The 18,102-nt window shown below is 42.6% G+C and overlaps 1 protein-coding gene across 1 annotated transcript in view; it reads left to right on the top strand.

Moving 5' to 3' along the window:
* The window catches only part of lekr1 (Leucine-, glutamate- and lysine-rich protein 1), a 172,923-nt gene that overhangs the window by 66,628 nt on the left and 88,193 nt on the right, over window positions 1–18,102 (top strand). The window contains exon 7 of the mRNA XM_073041054.1: window positions 9,300–9,485. Coding sequence (XP_072897155.1) covers window positions 9,300–9,485 — 186 coding nt within the window. The remainder of the gene's footprint in view (window positions 1–9,299; window positions 9,486–18,102) is intronic.

Below are 18,102 nucleotides of genomic sequence, written 5' to 3'. Positions count from 1 at the left end.
AGGAAACAACACACTGGACCATTGCTAAACCACCATCAAGAATGCCTACCGTGCTATTCCACGCCCTCACTTTGGGAAGTCTGATCACATGGCTGTACTTCTACTCCCTGAGTATAGGCAGAGATTGAAGACTGCAGCACCAGTAGTGAGGATCAAGAAGGTATGGACAAGGGAAGCCCAGGAGCACCTAGAGGACTGCTTTGAATCAGTGGACAGGACTGTATTCAGGGATTCATCATAATACTGCAGTTGTTACTGGCTTCATTAAAACCTGTGAGATGAGTGTGTGTCTACAAAGACTTACTTCACATTCCCAAACCAAAAACCATGGATGAACCAAGAGGTACGAGGTACATCATTTGCTGAAGGCTAGATCTGTGGCATTCAAGTCTGGCAACCCAGGCCTGTACCAGAAAACCAGATGTGATTTGTGGAGGGCTATTTCAAGGGTGAAGGGACAATTTTGAATGAGGTTGGAGGTGACATTGGATGCATGACAACTCTGGCAGGGCGTGGAAGACATTACTTTCTACAAAGCGAAACTCAATAGCATGTGTGGCAGCGATGCTTCACTACCAGATGAACTCAGTGCCTTCTATGCCTACTTTAAAAGGGATAATACCACTAGAGCTGTGAAGATCCGTGCTGCACCTGATGACCCTGAGATCTCTGTCTCAGAGGCCGATGTTAGGCTGCCTTTAAAGAGAGTGAACCCTTGCAAGGTGGAAAGTCCTGATGAAGTACCTGGTAAGGCTCTGAAAACCTGTGCCAACCAACTGGTGGGAGTTATCAAGGACATTTTCAACCTCTCACTGCTACGGGTGGAAGTTCCCACTTGCTTCAAAAGACAACAATTATACCAGGGCCTAAAAAGAATAATGTGAGCTGCCTTAATGGCTATAACCCAGTAGCACTCACATCTACAGTGATGAAATATTTTGAGAGGTTGATCATGACTAGATTGAACTCCTGCCACAGCAAGGACTTGAACCCATTGCAGTTTGCCTATCGCCACAATAAGTCAACGGCAGATGCAATCTCAGTGGCTCTCCACGCGGTTTTAGACCACCTGGACAACACAAACACCTATGTCAGGATGCTGCTCATCAACTATAGCTTAGCATTTAATACCATCATTCCCACAATCCTGATTGAGAAGATGCAGAACCTGTCCCTCTGTACATCCCTCTGCAATTGGACCCTCGACTTCCTAACTGGGAGAAAAAAATCTGTGTGGGTTGGTGATAACATTTCCTCACTGACAATTAACACTGGTGCACTTCAGAGGTGTGTGCTTAGCCCACTGCTCTATTCTTTAAATACCCATGACTGTGTGGCTAGGCATAGCTCAAGTACCATCTATAAATTTGCAGACAATACAACCATTGTTGGTAGAACCTCAGGTGGTGACAAGAGGGTGTACAAGACTGAGATATGCCAAATAGTAGAGTGATGCTGCAGCAACAACCTGGCACTCAATGTCAATAAGATGAAAGAGCCGATTGTGGACTTTTAGAAGGGTAGGACGAAGGAACACAAACCAGTCCTCAGAGAGGGATCAGAAGTGGAGAGAGTGAGCAGTTTCAAGTTCCTGGGTGTCAAGATCTCTGAGGATCTAACCTGATCCCAACATATTGATGCAGTTATAAAGAAAGCAATACAGCGACTATATTAGGAGTTTGAAGAGATTTGGTATGTCAACAAATACACTCAAAAACTTCTATAGATGTACTGTGGAAAGCATTCTGACAGGCTGCATCACTGTCTGGTATGGGGACTGGGGTGGGGCTACTGCACAAGACCAAAAGAAGCTGCAGAGGATTGTAAATCTAGTCAGCTCCATCTTGGGTACCAGCCTACAAAGTACCCAGGAGATCTTCAGGGAGGAGTGTCTCAGAAAGGCAGCATACATTATTAATGATTTACAGCACCCAGGGCATGCCTTCTTCTCATTGTTACCATCAGGTAGGAGGTACAGAAGCTTGAAGGCACACACTCAGCGATTCAGGATTAGCTTCTTCCCCTCTGCCATTTGATTCCTAAATGGACATTGAACCCTTGGACACTACCTCACTTTTTAAAAATATATAGTATTTCTGCTTTTTGCATGATTTTAATCTGTTCAATATACGTATACTGTATAAAAGTATACTGAATAAGATTGATTTATTTATTATTATTATTTTATTTTTTCTTCTATATTATATTGCATTGAACTGCTGCTGCTAAGTTAACAAATTTCACGTCACATGATGGTAATAATAAACCTGATTCTGATCACACGCTATTTGAATTTTTGGAGAATGAACAGTTCTTTAGCACCTAACCACATTGTTAACTGGGGGAGACCCATACACTTATAAAACTATGATGAAGTGCCTCCATTTATAGCTATTATATTTAATATACTGTATAGCTTTTGTAATGGTAATTTACAGTACACTAAATTGTCTATGTAACATCTACTACTGCTTTGTTAAATTATCTGCCCATTAATAATTTGATATCAATAAACTAATTTGTGGTTTGGGTTCTTTGACAATGATATGACAAAAGTGGCCTACCATTGCAACTTACTGAAAAATAGGAACAGTATTATGCTGGCCTCTCACTCATTTGTGTGTGCTCTCTCATTGAATACCATATTCCTGGACTTTTTCCATACCACCGATGTATTTTGAGTTGAGAAATCTAGCTCTTTTAGTATATTCAGCAAGTTGGCCTCCGTAATTTGAAATGGTACAGAATTATACACTTTCACTCTGAGTGAATAAATTTTCCTCAGCTTAGTCCCAAATGTAATCTAAGCTAAGTTTCTTCTTTCCAGACTCTTCCCCTTTGCTACAGTGTTGTCCTGGTGATCTGTTCTTGCCTCCCTCCTATTTTTCATTTAATTACTGCTCCATCAAAAACTAATTACTTAACATTTATACCATAATGACATCCAATTCCATCTCACTGCTCCTTTTCTTAAAGTCTCCATTGCCTTTGAATTGCTAGAAGGTTAGTGTTGGAGGAGTCTTTTTAACAAATTATAGGAAAGATCAAAGCCATTCTTTTTTATCTCCATTAAAAGATTCTGTTACTACACTACTGAATTATGTCCCTTAATAATTTTTAACAGAACTAACTTGGAGTTGCATTGGCTGCTGAGTTGGGCTTCTAACCAAATTTCTGCGATATTGTTGAAAACAATAGTTTCAAACTTCAAACATCCCCTTACTTCTTCCCTGTTTCATTACATTTCCTCGTGGAATACTCATCCATTCCATTGATACCTTCAGACCTGATCAATTGTGGTGGTTCAATTTTCATACTCTGTAACTCTAGTGAAAAGATTTGCTAGCTGTGTGAAAACTTGCAGTTTTACGTTTAATCTTTGTTTCTGTACTTTCTGACCAATGTTAATGCCCAGATAAGTAACACCTTGATTTTCATTTCACATTTTCAGTTTCTCTATGACTTTCCTTCTTTCCTTCCCTGTAATCATCTCTGTCCCTAAAATCCATGTAAATACTTGTATTTGTCTAGTTTTGTCTTCTTGCCTAAAAGTGTTCACTCCACAACTGGTAGCAAAGGATCAGAGCTCTGGAATTTCCCTATGAAACTTCTCCATTGCTTAGCTCTCTTTGCTCCTTATAAGATGTTCACTGAAGTTGATATATAATACCCAATTGGTCTAACATAGTAAGTGATATAAATAATAGATTGGCTGGCTAACAGGTAATAGCCTATGTAAGTGGATCTTTCTCTGACTGGTAAGTTCTAATGTGTGATGTGCCACAGCAATCAGTACTACTACATTAACTTTTTATAACTTTTATTGGATAAAGGCACTGAAAGTACCTAAGAAAGGATGTGCTGGCATTGAAGAGGGCCCTGAGGAGGTTCGTGAGAATGATCCCGGGAATGAAAAGGTTAACATATGAGGAGTGTTTAATGGCTCTGGGCCTCTACTTAACTGGAGTTTAAAAGAAAGGGGAGTGGGGAATCTCATTGAAACCAACTGAATATTGAAAGGCCTGGGTACAGTGGACATAGAGAGAATACTTTGAGGAGTGGGAGACTCTTGAACCAGAGAGGACAGCCTCAGAACAGAGGAGAGCTTCCTTTTTGAACAGAGGTGAGGAGGAATTTCTTTAGCCAGACGACGGTGAATCTGTGGAATTCATTGCAACAGATGGCAATGGATGTTAAGTCACTGGAGATATTTAAAGTGGAGTTGATAGATCCTGATTAGCAAGGGTATTGAAAGTTGCAGGGAGGAAGTAGAATGAGGTTGAGAGGGAAAATAAAATCGCTATGTTTAAATGGTGGAGCAGACTTGATAGGCCGAATAGCCTAAATCTACTCTTATGGAAATTGGAAAATGAATAGGTAGATGAAATGGATTAATGACAGATTAAATAGGAGATATCTTTAAAGTTGACCTTCTTTCAGATTTTGAGCCTTTTGCATTATACCCTTTTAAATGAGAACTGCATGTAGTTTGAATACTGCATTCAAATTGCTCATTTTCCATTTCACCTGCATTTCATTTGTATGAAAAATCTACATGATGGTTGTACGACCCACTTCTGTGCAGGCGAACCGGCTCACAAATAGCCAGCGCGCAGGGAGAGACTTTGGTAATGCACCTCTGACGTCATTTCCGCCTGGAGAGGGCGGACGCTAGGGATTAAATGCCAGCGCTGCGAAGTTTGAATAAACTAGTCTTGAAACGACTTACTGACTGCATGTCGTCACTAGCTCTGTATGTAGTACATCGCTACGTTGGTGACCCCGACGGTCCAAACGGGATTTGGACCAAAGATGACCGACTCTTCATCTGTTCACGCAGTTTCGCTAAAACTGCCGACTTTCTGGACGCTGCGACCCCATGTGTGGTTTAGCCAAGCCGAAGCCCAGTTCCAGATTCGGCAGATATCCTCTGATTCCACGCGTTACTACCACGTGGTGAGCGCCCTTGACCAGGAGACGGCCGCCCAGGTTGAGGATTTCATACAGTCACCCCAGAACGGACGTTCCGACTGCCCTCACGGTGGACGCATCCGACACAGCAGTCGGTGGGGTGCTGGAGCAGCTCATCGAGGGGCACTGGCAACCCCTGGCGTTCTTCAGCAAGCACCTACGACCACCCGAACTCAAGTACAGTGCTTTCGACCGGGAGCTGTTGGCACTGTATCTGGCAATCCGGCATTTCAGGTACTTCTTAGAAGGCAGGCCGTTCACCGCGTTCACGAACCACAAACCATTGACCTTCGCGTTGACGAAGGTGTCCGATCCCTGGTCGGCTGGCCAGCAGCGCCATCTGTCCTATATCTCCGAGTACACAACGGACATCCAGCATGTCTCGGGAAAGGACAACGTCGTGGCGGACGCACTCTCCAGACCAGCTGTCTAGGTCCTGTCCCTGGGGGTGGGCTATACAGCACTGGCGGAGGCGCAGCAGGCAGGCGACGAGATGCTCAGCTACAGGACCGCAGTCTCGGGTTTGCAGCTGCAGGACTTTCTCGTAGGTCCAGGTGAGAGGACCCTCCTGTGCGACATGGCTACCGGCCAACCTCGCCCCATCGTCCCGGCAGCCTGGAGGCGGCGAGTTTTCGACTCCATACACGGTTTGGCGCACCCATCTATCAGGACAACCATCCGGCTGGTCTCCAGCAAGTTCGTGTGGCACAGACTTCGCAAGGAGGTCAGTGAATGGGCCAGAACGTGCGCGCAGTGCCAAACAGCCAAGGTGCAGCGGCACACTAAAGCCCCGCCGCAGTAGTTTGAATCCACCCACCGGAGGTTCGACCACATTCATGTGGATATCAGTGTTCCAAGGAGTGCGGTACCTCCTAACTATGGTAGACTGGTTCACGAGGTGGCCAGAGGCGGTCCTGCTCACCGACACATCTGCCAATTCCTGCGCCCGAGAACTGATTGCAACCTGGGTGGCACGTTTCGGGGTACCGGCCCACATTACCTCCGACGGAGGCGCCCAGTTCACCTCCAGCCTGTGGTCAGCTGTGGCCAGCCTGTTGGGAACGTAGCTCACCACACTACTGCCTACCACCCACAGTCGAACGGACTAGTGGAGCGTTTCCACCATCACTTGAAGTCGGCTCTCATGGCACGTCTGAGAGGACTTAACTGGGTGGATGAGCTTCCCTGGGTCCTGCTTGGAATTCGCACAGCGCCCAAAGAGGATCTGCACGCCTGTTCGGCCGAGTTGGTGTACGGCGCACCCCTGGCCATCCCAGGTGAATTCATACCAGCCCCAAGAGGGCAAGAGGAAGAACCCGCAGCAGTCCTGCACCGACTACGTGAAAGGCTCAGCAACCTGGCCCCCGTACCAACTTCACAGCACGGACGGACCCCGACCCATGCACCCAAAGACCTGCAGAACTGTAAGTTTGTGTTTGTACAAAGGGGCGGACACCGGGCACCGCTACAGCGGTCATACGAGGGGCCGTTCAAGGTGATCAACAACAACGGGTCCACGTACGTTCTGGACATTGGGGGGAAAGAGGAGATTTTCACGGTGGACCGACTCAAACCAGCCCATGTGGACTTGGCGCAGCCGGTCGAGGTTCAGGCACCGCGGCGCAGAGGCAGACCTCCCAAACAGAGGCTGATCCAGACTGTGGACTTTGGGGGGTGTATCGCCGGTTCTGGTGGGGGGGTTATGTGGCAACCCACTTTCTGCGCAGGCGAACCGGCTCACAAATAACCAGCACGCGGGGAGAGACTTTGGTAATGCACCTCTGATGTCATTTCCGCCCGGAGGGGGCGGGCGCTAGGGATTTAATGCCAGCACCGCCAATTTTGAATAAACTAGTCTCCAAACGGCTTACCGACTGCGAGTCGTCTCTAGCTCTGTATGTAGTACATCGGTACAAGCTTTGAATTACGAATGTATTTGTTGGTTATTTGGTTCTTTACTTAGAAACATTGTAGATTCATGCAGCACAGAATAAGGCTGTCGGCACACCGTGTCCATGCTGAGATTTTTTGCCCACTACCATTGATCCATGTGTGTCAGCATGTGAGCACACCCAAAGTACTGTATGCCAGAAAGAAGTATGTGTAGGTGCTGCACTGAAGTATGATGCTTACAGAGATACAACACATGGGAGATGGAATAGGCAGGACAACAGCTCGTCTTGCTGTGTTCATTAGTTCAAATGGAATGTTCATCACGCAAAAGTTTGGCTAGACATTGTAAACACCCAAGGTCCAGAGAAAAGAAACATTGTGTAAACAATAAGAGTAAACAAATAGCATTCAAAATAAAAGTGAGTTCACAGGCATGAAGCCCGAAGCAGGCCACAGCTTCAGTTCAGGGCAGAGCTGAGTAAATGCCACAAATCAGCAAGCAGAACCGGCCCAACCCTCGCCTCTGGTCCCGACACCCTGCCTTTTCAATCTGGACCGGCATGTAGATCAAACAAATATTGGGTTATACCTTGCTTTAGGACCCAGGCCCTATCACTTTGATATGCTGTGGGCCTGGATCCCACTGTCATGTTTCGGCCTATACCCAACCTTTCCAAATTGGGCTGGTATTTAGATCAATCAAGCCACAGATCTTTCCTGGTTCTCGGTTTAGGTGGATGGGCCTCAACTTTTCCTGGTCTTTATTCAATCTAATTTTGCCTTGCCTCCACTTGCCTCAAATCTGCCTCGACTTTGACCCTCAACTCAGCCTTGCCTCTGCCCACCTCTCTGTAATTGCGGTGATTGTTTACCATTAATTTTACCATAAAAATGGTATTAATAAAGTACTTAGTTGTATTCCTTGTTTTGTTTTCCACCAGTAAGTAGTTGCTTGGCTTCACGAGAGCAATCTGAATGGGATAAACTGAGAAAAGGATTTTTTTATTTGTTGCAACAATAAAACTGCTCAATACATCGCACTTAAAAACATGATTTTGATTCAGGTGATAACCCACATACTAAAACTAAAACACTTGGTATAGAAACATAGGAGACCTACAGCACAATACAGGCCCTTTGGCCCACAAAGCTGTGCCGTATCTCAAAAATTAAATAAAAACGGAAAACAATAAGCAGATCAAACAACATTTGTGGAGGGAGAAACGAAGTTAACTTTCAGGCTAATAACTTGATGTATACAGGTGCTGTCCACTAAAACAACACAAGTACAAGTACAACCTGATAGAGGTATATATGATGATGAGAGGCATTGATCGTGTGGATAGTCAGAGGTTTCTTCCCAGGGCAGAAATGGCTAACATGAGAGGCCACAGTTTTAATGTGCTTGGAAGTAGGTACAGAGGAGATGTCAGGGGTAAGTTTTTTTACACAGAGAGTCGTGAGTGTATGGAATGGGCTGCTGGCAATGGTGGTGGAGGCAGATAGAATAGGGTCTTTTAAGAGATTCCTGGATAGGTACATGGAGCTTAGAAAAATAGAGGGCTATACGTAACCCTAGGTAATCCTAAGTAAGGACACGTTTGGCACAGCTTTGTGGGCCGCAGGGCCTGTATTGTGCTGTAGGCTTTCTATGTTTCTACAATGGTCTCAATATTCTAGGATGATAGGAATTTTGTGGAGAAGCATGGATTCTCTTCCAAATTTAACATCAGGACCTAATTATGGTTTTATTCTTTCTATTTCCTCTTTGGTATTTAGACAAATTAGCAGAATATTTGCAGGGCAGGAAAACCAGTGGTAGGAAGCTGAACTGAGAGACCACGTAGGAGAAAGGAAGCAAGAGACTGGGATTTGTAGAATGTGAAGAGAGGAGTTGTGCTGTAATAATGCAGAAGACGTCTACACATTTTAAAGAGGTTGTGCTGTTTCCCTTAACTGATTTTAGTAGTCATAGCTTACTATTGTGACATTAGCAGTGAGAAAAATAACATCAATTTAAATTATTGCCATTACTGTTTCATGTTTATTCTTTGTGCATATCCCATTTTACAAGACGGCTGCCACATCAGAGAATACTTGTTAATGTCATGATTCATGTAGGGAGTTAGACAATGGGGCATATTAAATATACTGCTTATTTAAAAGCATTGTGAAACCATGACAAATAATGACTTGTGTTTCCTACCATAGAAGGCAGATATTCTAGTGACTTCTTTCTCAACTGGAAAGGCTGGTGCACTGCACAATTTTCCAGGTGATCACTCCCACATGAATCAGAGTACTTATTCATGAATCATTCTTTGAATTTGAATAAGAGAATGATAAAAACAGAATTTGCATTTGAGCAGGATTGAAGATGAACAAACTGCAAGGGACTATGATAATGAAATTACAGTTCTTTCCTTTATTTTCAGAAATTTTTCAATTGCAAGAAAGCCTTAAGAGATCTAATGAAGAGGTGGATATCCTTCAGAATCAAGTAAAAGAGCTACATGTTTCAACAAATACAGTTGCATTACAAAACCAGCAAATTAATGATTTAGCACAGAAGAAGACTGAACTTGAAATCAGATGTCATGATTTACAGGAACAAGCACTTGGTAAGTAAAAATTCAGCTGAAGGATATGAACTTAGTTATACACTCAGTGGCCACTTTATTAGATACACTTGCACTTGTGCTCATTAATGCAAATATCTGATCAGCCAATCATGTAGCAGTAATTCCATGCATAAAAGCATGCAGATATGGTCAAGGTTCTAGTGACTGTTAAATATTTGGTGAAATTAAGTATACGAAGAATCCAATTTGGATTTATGGTGCCTGCAACTGGGTGAGAAATAATGGAATGATTTTGCCACAGTGGTGTTATGCAACAAATAAATCGCCCATAAAAATCCATATACTGGTCAAATGAAGAAATATTCTGGTACCTGTTGCTTCTTTGAGGATGACGCTGATGAACCATGGTGACATTCTGCAAGCTAAGTGCAATACTTCTAAATATACCATTTTTGAATTACTGTCACTGCAATCTGCTGCAAGTAATTTTCTTGTAAGCAATGTACTTTTAATCAACTTCATGATCTACAGATTTCACAATCTTATGAAGGACTTGGCGAACTTAACTCTTAAGCAAGCAGGTACGGCACCTTTAAGTGGGTGAAGGTTCATCACCATGGCTGGAAGAAAAGTTGGGGGGTGGTGGGGTCTCCAAGCCAGGCTGAAACACAGATGAATGAGAACCCTTCTATCCAGCATTTTGTTAGCAGCAAATGTGTAGTCACCGGAGAACAAAATTGACCTGAGGGCAAGGTTGCTGTATCAGAGGGAAATGAGAGATTGTTGTGTTCTATATTTGATTGAGACATGGCTCAATCCCAGCACACTAGATATGGTGATCAAACCCAAATGCTTCTTGATTCACGGGATAGACTGGACTGCTGATTCAGAAAAGGCAAAAAGTGGAGGTGTGTGTCTTGCAATAAACTTTTGGTAGTGCTGTGATGTGGTGGTTTTGTTGAACTCGTGCTCCCCCAACCTTGAACACCTAATGGTCAAAGTCTGTTTATTCTATTTACCTAGGGAGATCTCCTCTATAATTCTGACCGGAGTTGTTCCACAAAACTGATACCCAATAAGTATGACCGTAACAAGTAGATGCTGCCGCTATTTGGTTTCACTTGAACAAATGGACCCAGACTCTGTAGTTCCTCCGAGACTCACTTTATTGTTAATACAGAGAAGAAAATAGTTGCGAGAAGTGCTTTATATTGTACACTACCTACACCACTCATAGGTAGGGCTAACTTAAGCAACCCTTAGTAGTCTACACCGCTGAGTATACTTGGCAACATCTGCATGGTCCCTGAAGCAGGTGATCGACCGAGGACTGGCTAAGGTGGAGGTCCTTGGCGCTGGTTCAGCTGCTCGGCCCGAAGGTGGGACCCAGGTGAGTGGTCTGCCCAAGAAAGAACTTTCCCACCTTTATAGCTCTATCGCCACCTCCCAGTCCAGCTGGAAGGGGCTAAGCATCCAATCCGACGTTTACACAACCCTAACCTCTCGGTCGGGTCACCTTCAACAATTGGCCTTTGCTTCCCCAGGGACAGTACATCTGTAACACCTGCCCAGCAGACTTGGTATATGTCTAGGGGAAGAACTCCAGCCACTCTCCAACCCCACCTCCCATATACGCAGGTGCTGTGGAAAACAAGTTAATGGAGCGTCGCACACACAATATCAAACCCACACCAGATACCGTTATAGAATATACTTTAAAGATTTTACTAGAACTAAAAGATTACTAACAATACAGTATATATGATGGAAAAGAAAATAAAATAAAAAGGCGCCAAAACTTTCAGAGTTCAGTCAGTTTATTGCACATCGTTGGAGCTCATCCATCGAACCACTCGAACCCTCGTCGCTTTCCACTGACCTCCATGTCCTTGCACCTGGGACCACCCCGGTGGTCAACTGAGCAGTGCCGCACACGTCCACCTTCCTCGGCGTCCTCTTCCCAACTCTCTCAAAAGACCGCAAAAAAACCCCAGCTCCCAGCCCCACAAGACAAAATAACATTCCCCCATTGGTTAACAAATGAATACAATCCTGATATCAGCAAGTCTAAAACTAAACAACTGTGAGAGAAAGCACTTATCATAACAAAGAAGCATTCCTACTCTTAACAAAATAAAGAAGCCATTTTGATTAACATACACAGTACATTGTACACATCCTATCAAGTCTACAACCAAACAATATAAAAAACATTCTTTAGAGACAAGGTGATTAATTACTTTTACACAAATCAGCACTTTTAGCTTGCTCTCCGGCATATTATCTGGTAGACCAGAGTCATATATTGTTCTTCCCTTATCTAGTATCAAAGGTCAATTTGCCCAACACGCGGGTAGACCTTCAAAACAGGACAGACCCACAAATTCCTACTTGTTTAACCATATCCTTGCTATACCAATTTTCAAACCCACACATCTCACCCATATACTTACCTATACAGGAGTTTACATCTGACCAGCAGTCGACTATAATAAAGGACTTGAGATATTGCATGATGCAAAAAACAGTCCATCCCAACGCATTTCTAATCGTAGTCGGGGACTTCAATCAGGCTTGTTTGAAGAAAACCCGGCCCAGTTGCCATCAGCATATAACCTGTGGCAGTAGAGGTCCCAGCACACCAGACCACTCTGTTATACTATGATAAGGAATGCCTACAGTTCCATTCCCAGACCACACTTCAGTAAATCTAATCACTCAGCTGCCCTTCTCCTTCCTGCATATGGGCAGAGGCTAAAGAGCAAAACTCCAGAGATTAGGATAAAACAAGGTAGTCACAGGAGGCAGAGGAACAGCTACAGGTTTGCTTTGAGTCAGTGGACTGGGCCGTGCTCAAGGATTCATCTATGGATCTGAATGAATACACAATAGTTGTTACAGACTTTATTAAAACAGTTGTAGATGAGTGTGTCACCACAAATTCATTCAGTCTTCCACAACCCGAAACTTTGGATGAACTATGAGATCCGCAATCTGCTGAGGGCCAGATCAGAAGTGTTCAGGTCTGGTGACCAAGAAAGTTACCAGAGGTCCAGGCATGATCTTTGGAAAGCCATCTCACGAAAGAAGTGGCAATTCTGTACTAAACTTAAATAAACGAAAAATGCTAGACAGTTGTGGCAGGGCTTGAATACTATCACCTCTTATAAAGTAAAATCAAGTGATATAGATGACAATAGGGCTTTGCTTCCAGATGAGCTCAATGCCTTCTATGCTCACTTTGACTGTCAAAACATGGAAGAACCATCAGAAACTCCAACAACCTTGGATGATCTTGTGATTCCAGTCTCTGAGGCCAACATACGTGCGGCATTCAGGAGGGTAAACCCAGGAAAAGCATCCAGCCCGGTGGGGGGGGGGGGGGGGGGTGGAGGGGGTACCTGGCCAAGTATTAAAGATCTGCACTGATCAACTGCCTGGAATGTTCACTGAGACGTTCTCGCTTTGGCAGTCTGAGGTACCCAGCTGCTTCCAGTGGGCTTCAATTATACTGGTGCCAAAGAAGAATGTGGTAATCGGCCTCAAAGACTATTGTCCAATAGCACTTACATCCACAGTGATGAAGTGTTTTAAGAAGTTGGTGATGAAATATATCAGCTCCCGCCTGAGAAGCAAATTGGATCTGCTCCAATTTGCCTACCGGAGCAACAGCTCCAAAGCAGATGCCATCTCATTGACTCTTCACACAACCCTGGAACATCTGGGCTGTACATCAGGATGCTCTTTATCAACTACAGCTTGGCATTTAATAGTATCAACCCCTCAAAACTAATAAATACTCTTCAAGATTTTGGCCTCGATACCTTCTTGTGTAATTGGATCCTGGATTTCTTCACTTGCAGAAGTCAGTCAGTTTGGATTGGCAAAAGCATTTCCTTCACAATCTCCATCAGCACAGGGGCACCACAAGGCTGTGTACTTAGCCCCCTGCTCTACTTGCTTTCCACTTTTGACTGTGTGACTAAGCACAACTCCAATGCCATATTCAAGTTTGCTGATGACACCACTGTCGTAGGCCAAATCAAAGGTGGTGACGAATCGGCATTTAGGAGGGAGCTTGAAAACCTGGCTGAGTGGTGCCATAACAACAACATCTTACTCAATGTCAGCAAGACAAAGGAGCTGATTATTGACTTCAGGAAGAGGAAGCCAGAGGTCCATGAGCCAGTCCCCATCTGAGGATCAGAGGTGGAAAAGGTCAGCAACTTTAAATTTCTCAGTGTTATTATTTCGGGGACTCTGTCCTGTGCCCAGCACATAAGTGCAATTATGGAGAAAGTATGGCGGCGCATCTACTCTGTTAGGAGTTTGCAAACATTTGGCATGACATCTAAAACTTTGACAAGCTTCTTTAGATGTGTCATGGAGATTATGTTGACTGGCTGCATCACAGCCTGGCATGGAAACAGCAATGCCCTTGAATGGAAAATACTGCAAGAAGTAGTGGATACACCAGGCCTAGTCCATTACAAGTAAAGCCCTCTCCACCACTGAGCCACTTCTACACAAAGTGTTGTCGCAAAAAAGCAGCTTCCATCATCAGGAACGCCCAACCACCCAGTGTATGGTTCTTTTCACTGTTGCCATAAGAAAGAGGATACAGGTGCCTCAAGATTCGTGCCACCAGGTTCAGGAATAGTTATTAACTCTCAACCATCAAACTTTTGAATGAAGGGGGATAACCACTCTACTTCACTTACCCCATCATTGAAATGTTCCCAAAACCTGAAGACTCACTTTCAAGGACTCTTCATCTCATGTTCTCGATAGTTATTGCTTATTTATTTATAATTATTCTTCTTTCTTTCTTTTTTTATTTGAATAGCTTGTCTTTTGCACGCTATTTGAATGCCCAAGTTGGTGCAGTCTTTAATTGATTATTTTATGGTTATTATTCTATTATGGTTATATTGAGTATACTCACAAGAAAATGCATCTCAGGGTTATAAATGGTGACATACATATTAATAAATTTGCATTGAACTCTGAACTTTGAAAAAGGGAGGCCCATTTTTTTTCAAAGGCACAGTCTCTCCTTGGTGGTATATTTATGCACATTTTGAAAATGCAATGGATTGATTCCATCTATATAACAGAGGTCTATTTATTATCTCATATCTGTTCTGAAACAAAAAGGTGCATGATCAGAACTACTTTGACATCAGTCTCCCTCCATAATAAAATTGTGTTTATTATCTAATAAACATCAGCATTGCGTGGTTCCTTAACACACATCTTTATTTTATTCTGTTAGTTAATGTATTGACTAGTAATAATGTCCTCCCAGAGGTTAGTAGACCTGTTATTACTAACCGTGTTCCATCTGGTACCCACCTATGTTCAACTGAGTTATTACTTCATCTTGCAATCCTGCAGGGACTAATTGTCATGGGATGATTTTTTAATCTTTCTCTATAGGCCATTTATCTTTTTTTTTCACATTCTTTTAGATGCCTTCTATTCTGGGAACAAATCCATTCATTATATTTTTGCAGGAAACATAGCACACTGTGTTAATCCCATCTTTATACCTACATACATACATCTGTGTTGTCTTACTTTAAGACATCTTTCTACTGACCCAGGTCCCTAATTAACTTTAGATATTACTACAATGAACATCATAATCCTGTAACTCCACCAAACTCAAAAGAACTTTCCTGTGGGCATCTTCTTCCTTATTTGTGTTTTTTGAAAGCTTAGTCATATAAACCTGGTTTGACGTTGAGATAGAAAAATAGTTTACTCCTACCATGTTTTTATCACTTTATCATATGCAAGTGAGCTCTTACTATTACTACTGCCCATGTCTAGCCCTAATACTTTTCTATATCTGGAGGTTCCACTTCAATGATTTCTACTAAATATCTGTGTAACTAATTAAACTATCATCAAGTTTCATACCTTTTATTATCTGGTAAAAAAAATGAAATTAGCATCATTTCATTTCACTTACACTCAGTGACCACTTCTTAGATGCAGGAGATACCTAATAAAGTGGCCATTGAGTGTATGTTCATGGTCTACTGCTGCTATATAACTCATCCACTTTGTGCATTCAGAGAGGCTTTGCACACCGCTGTTGTAATGCGTGGTTATTTGAATTGCTGTTGCTCTCCTGTCAGCTTGAACCAGTCTGGCCATTCTCTTCTAACCTCTCTCATTAACAAGGCATTTTTGTTCACAGAACTGCCAATCATTGGAAGCTTTTTGTTTCTCATGCCATTCCCTGTAAACTCTAGACTGTTGTGCATAAGAAGTCTAGGATATCAGTAGTTTCTCAGATACTCAAACAAACTCATCTAGCACCAACAATCTTTCCTTGGACAAAGTCATTTAGATGACATTTTTTAGATGTTTGGTCTGAACAACAACTGAAGCTCTTGATTACGTCTGTGTGCTTTTCTGCATTGAATTTCTGCTACATGATTGGCTGATTAGATATTTGCATTAAAAAGCAGGTATACAGTGTACCTAATAAAGCAACCACTGGAATGCCAATGAATATTTTATTTATAGGATTACCTTTCATAATCTTTTATTTCATTTCCAAAATTTATTCAGATAGCAATAAGATGGAAAAAAATTTTGGTCTCTGCCGTGTATAGATCTCAAACTGCTGTTGTTATGGTTCAAACTTCAAAAATAGTTTAGTTTAAGTCCATGTTGATGAAAAATAGTTGTGTTAGCAGTTGTTTAAAAAGGGAAATAATTTCCCAAGGTTATCGGTTTGGCTGGTCTTTATTGTGAAATTGATTTATTTCTAAGATGGTCTTCGTAATAATAGGATTCTCATAACACAACACTGTTGCTTCTGGTTTTGGAACTAACCCAGATACTCTGTTCTCACAGCTGTTTGACATTTAGAGCAAGTAATGTTTTATGCAAAATATTTTTGAAAGCCCAAGCCAGACCAGGGCAACTTGACCTGCTTCTAGGATCGAGGACACTGAGTTTGCAAATAAAAAATTGATCCAAGCGATGGTTTTAGGGTCAAGGTCAACATGGTCTTAGTAATTAGTTTCCATGATTTATGAGTTAACCATACAGGCTGCAGCTATTGGAATCTAAGAAGATACTTCAAGTAGTGTATTTCAAAAAGGCAGTTCAAAGCAGAATAAACAAAACGTCCAAAACCGCTCCGCAAAATAGGCAACATCAGTGGAAAGAGAAATAGACTTTACATTGTGTGTCAAAGACCCTTATTAGAACTGGGAAAGTGATATGTTGCAGAAATGGTGAATGAGGAATGGATAACACAAACGGGGTATTTCTGATAGGATAAAGCCAGGTTTACCAAGCTGATTTCAATGTTTATGGAGCTGTCTGATTTATAGAATAATGAGGATGGTGAGCAGAAGAGAGAGGGAAAGAGAAAGATAGCAAAGAGACTTGTAAAGCTGTGAAATGCCATTTTTCTCCACAAAGACTGTTTAATGTGCTGGACATTTCCAGCATTTACTATTGGTTTCAGGTTCAGCAACTGCTCTGACTTGTAGTGAAACAGCTCCATAAACTGTGACCTTTGCCTCACCCTATCAGAAATGTTTTCTTTCTGTTATCCATCTTACTCCCTCCTTCCAACACACACAAAATGCTGGAGGAGCTCAGCAGGCCAGGCAGCATCTATGGAAAAGAGTATCGTTGATGTTTCAGGCAGAGACTCTTCATCAGGACTGGGAAAAAAACGTTTTGTGAAAGCTGGTCACATAAAATTTGGGTGAGTACTTTTTTTTGTTTTACAGAGGAGGGAGATGTTTCTATAGTTTCCGCAGTCAGTTCTGTCACCCTTTTTGATGAGTGTGAAATCAGAGCGTCGCTGAGTTCAGCTGGAATCTTCTCCTGGTCCCAGATCTTGACAAGCAGGTCATAAATATGATTTAAAAGTTCTGTGCCACCTTCCTTGAGGATTTCTGCTAGAATCCTGTCAGGCCAGTTACATTGTAGTTCCTCAATTTCTTGCAAGCTGTCTGCACCTCTTTGATACTAGGAGGCTTACTCATGTCCTTCTTCATGGGTCGTTGTGGGAGCTGGTTGATGACTTCATTGTCAACAGTGGTGTTACAATTAAATAGCTCCTGAAAATGTCCCATCCATTGAGATTTGATGGGATCATTATGCTTCAGCAGCCTGTGTCCAATTTTGGATTGAAAGGGGTTTAGGCTACAATAGTTTGGGCCATACACTACCTTGGTGGCAGTAAAGAAACCCCTGATATCACCGGAGTCAACAAGCTGCTGTATTTCTAGGGCCCTCTCAGTCCACCACTGATTCTTTACTTCCCTTACTCTATGCTGGACTATTGCTTTAGCTTTGGAATGAGCTTCCCTTTTTGCCTTGCAGTTAATGTCCTTTTGCCAAGCTTTCCTTTTGTTGTTGATTAGCTCTTCTATCTCATACCAAAAAATACCTCACAAATAGCTTCTTATTTGGCAATTATCTCTAGTCCAAAAGACTACCTGGAGCATTTTTATGCCTACTTTAAAACACTGATTCAGTTGAGCAAATCCAGTTCACAAAATGGAGGATACAGAGTAGCTTCACAAAATGGCAGCTTCCATTACTTCAGCCTCATGGCAAGAATAAAGACAATTGGTCTGTCTACTTCCACTGCACTTGATTCATTCAAATTCAA

The sequence above is a fragment of the Hemitrygon akajei genome, chromosome 3, assembly GCF_048418815.1.
Source record: "Hemitrygon akajei chromosome 3, sHemAka1.3, whole genome shotgun sequence".
NCBI classification, from domain to species: domain Eukaryota; kingdom Metazoa; phylum Chordata; class Chondrichthyes; order Myliobatiformes; family Dasyatidae; genus Hemitrygon; species Hemitrygon akajei.
This window is presented reverse-complemented; position numbering and strand designations above follow the sequence as displayed.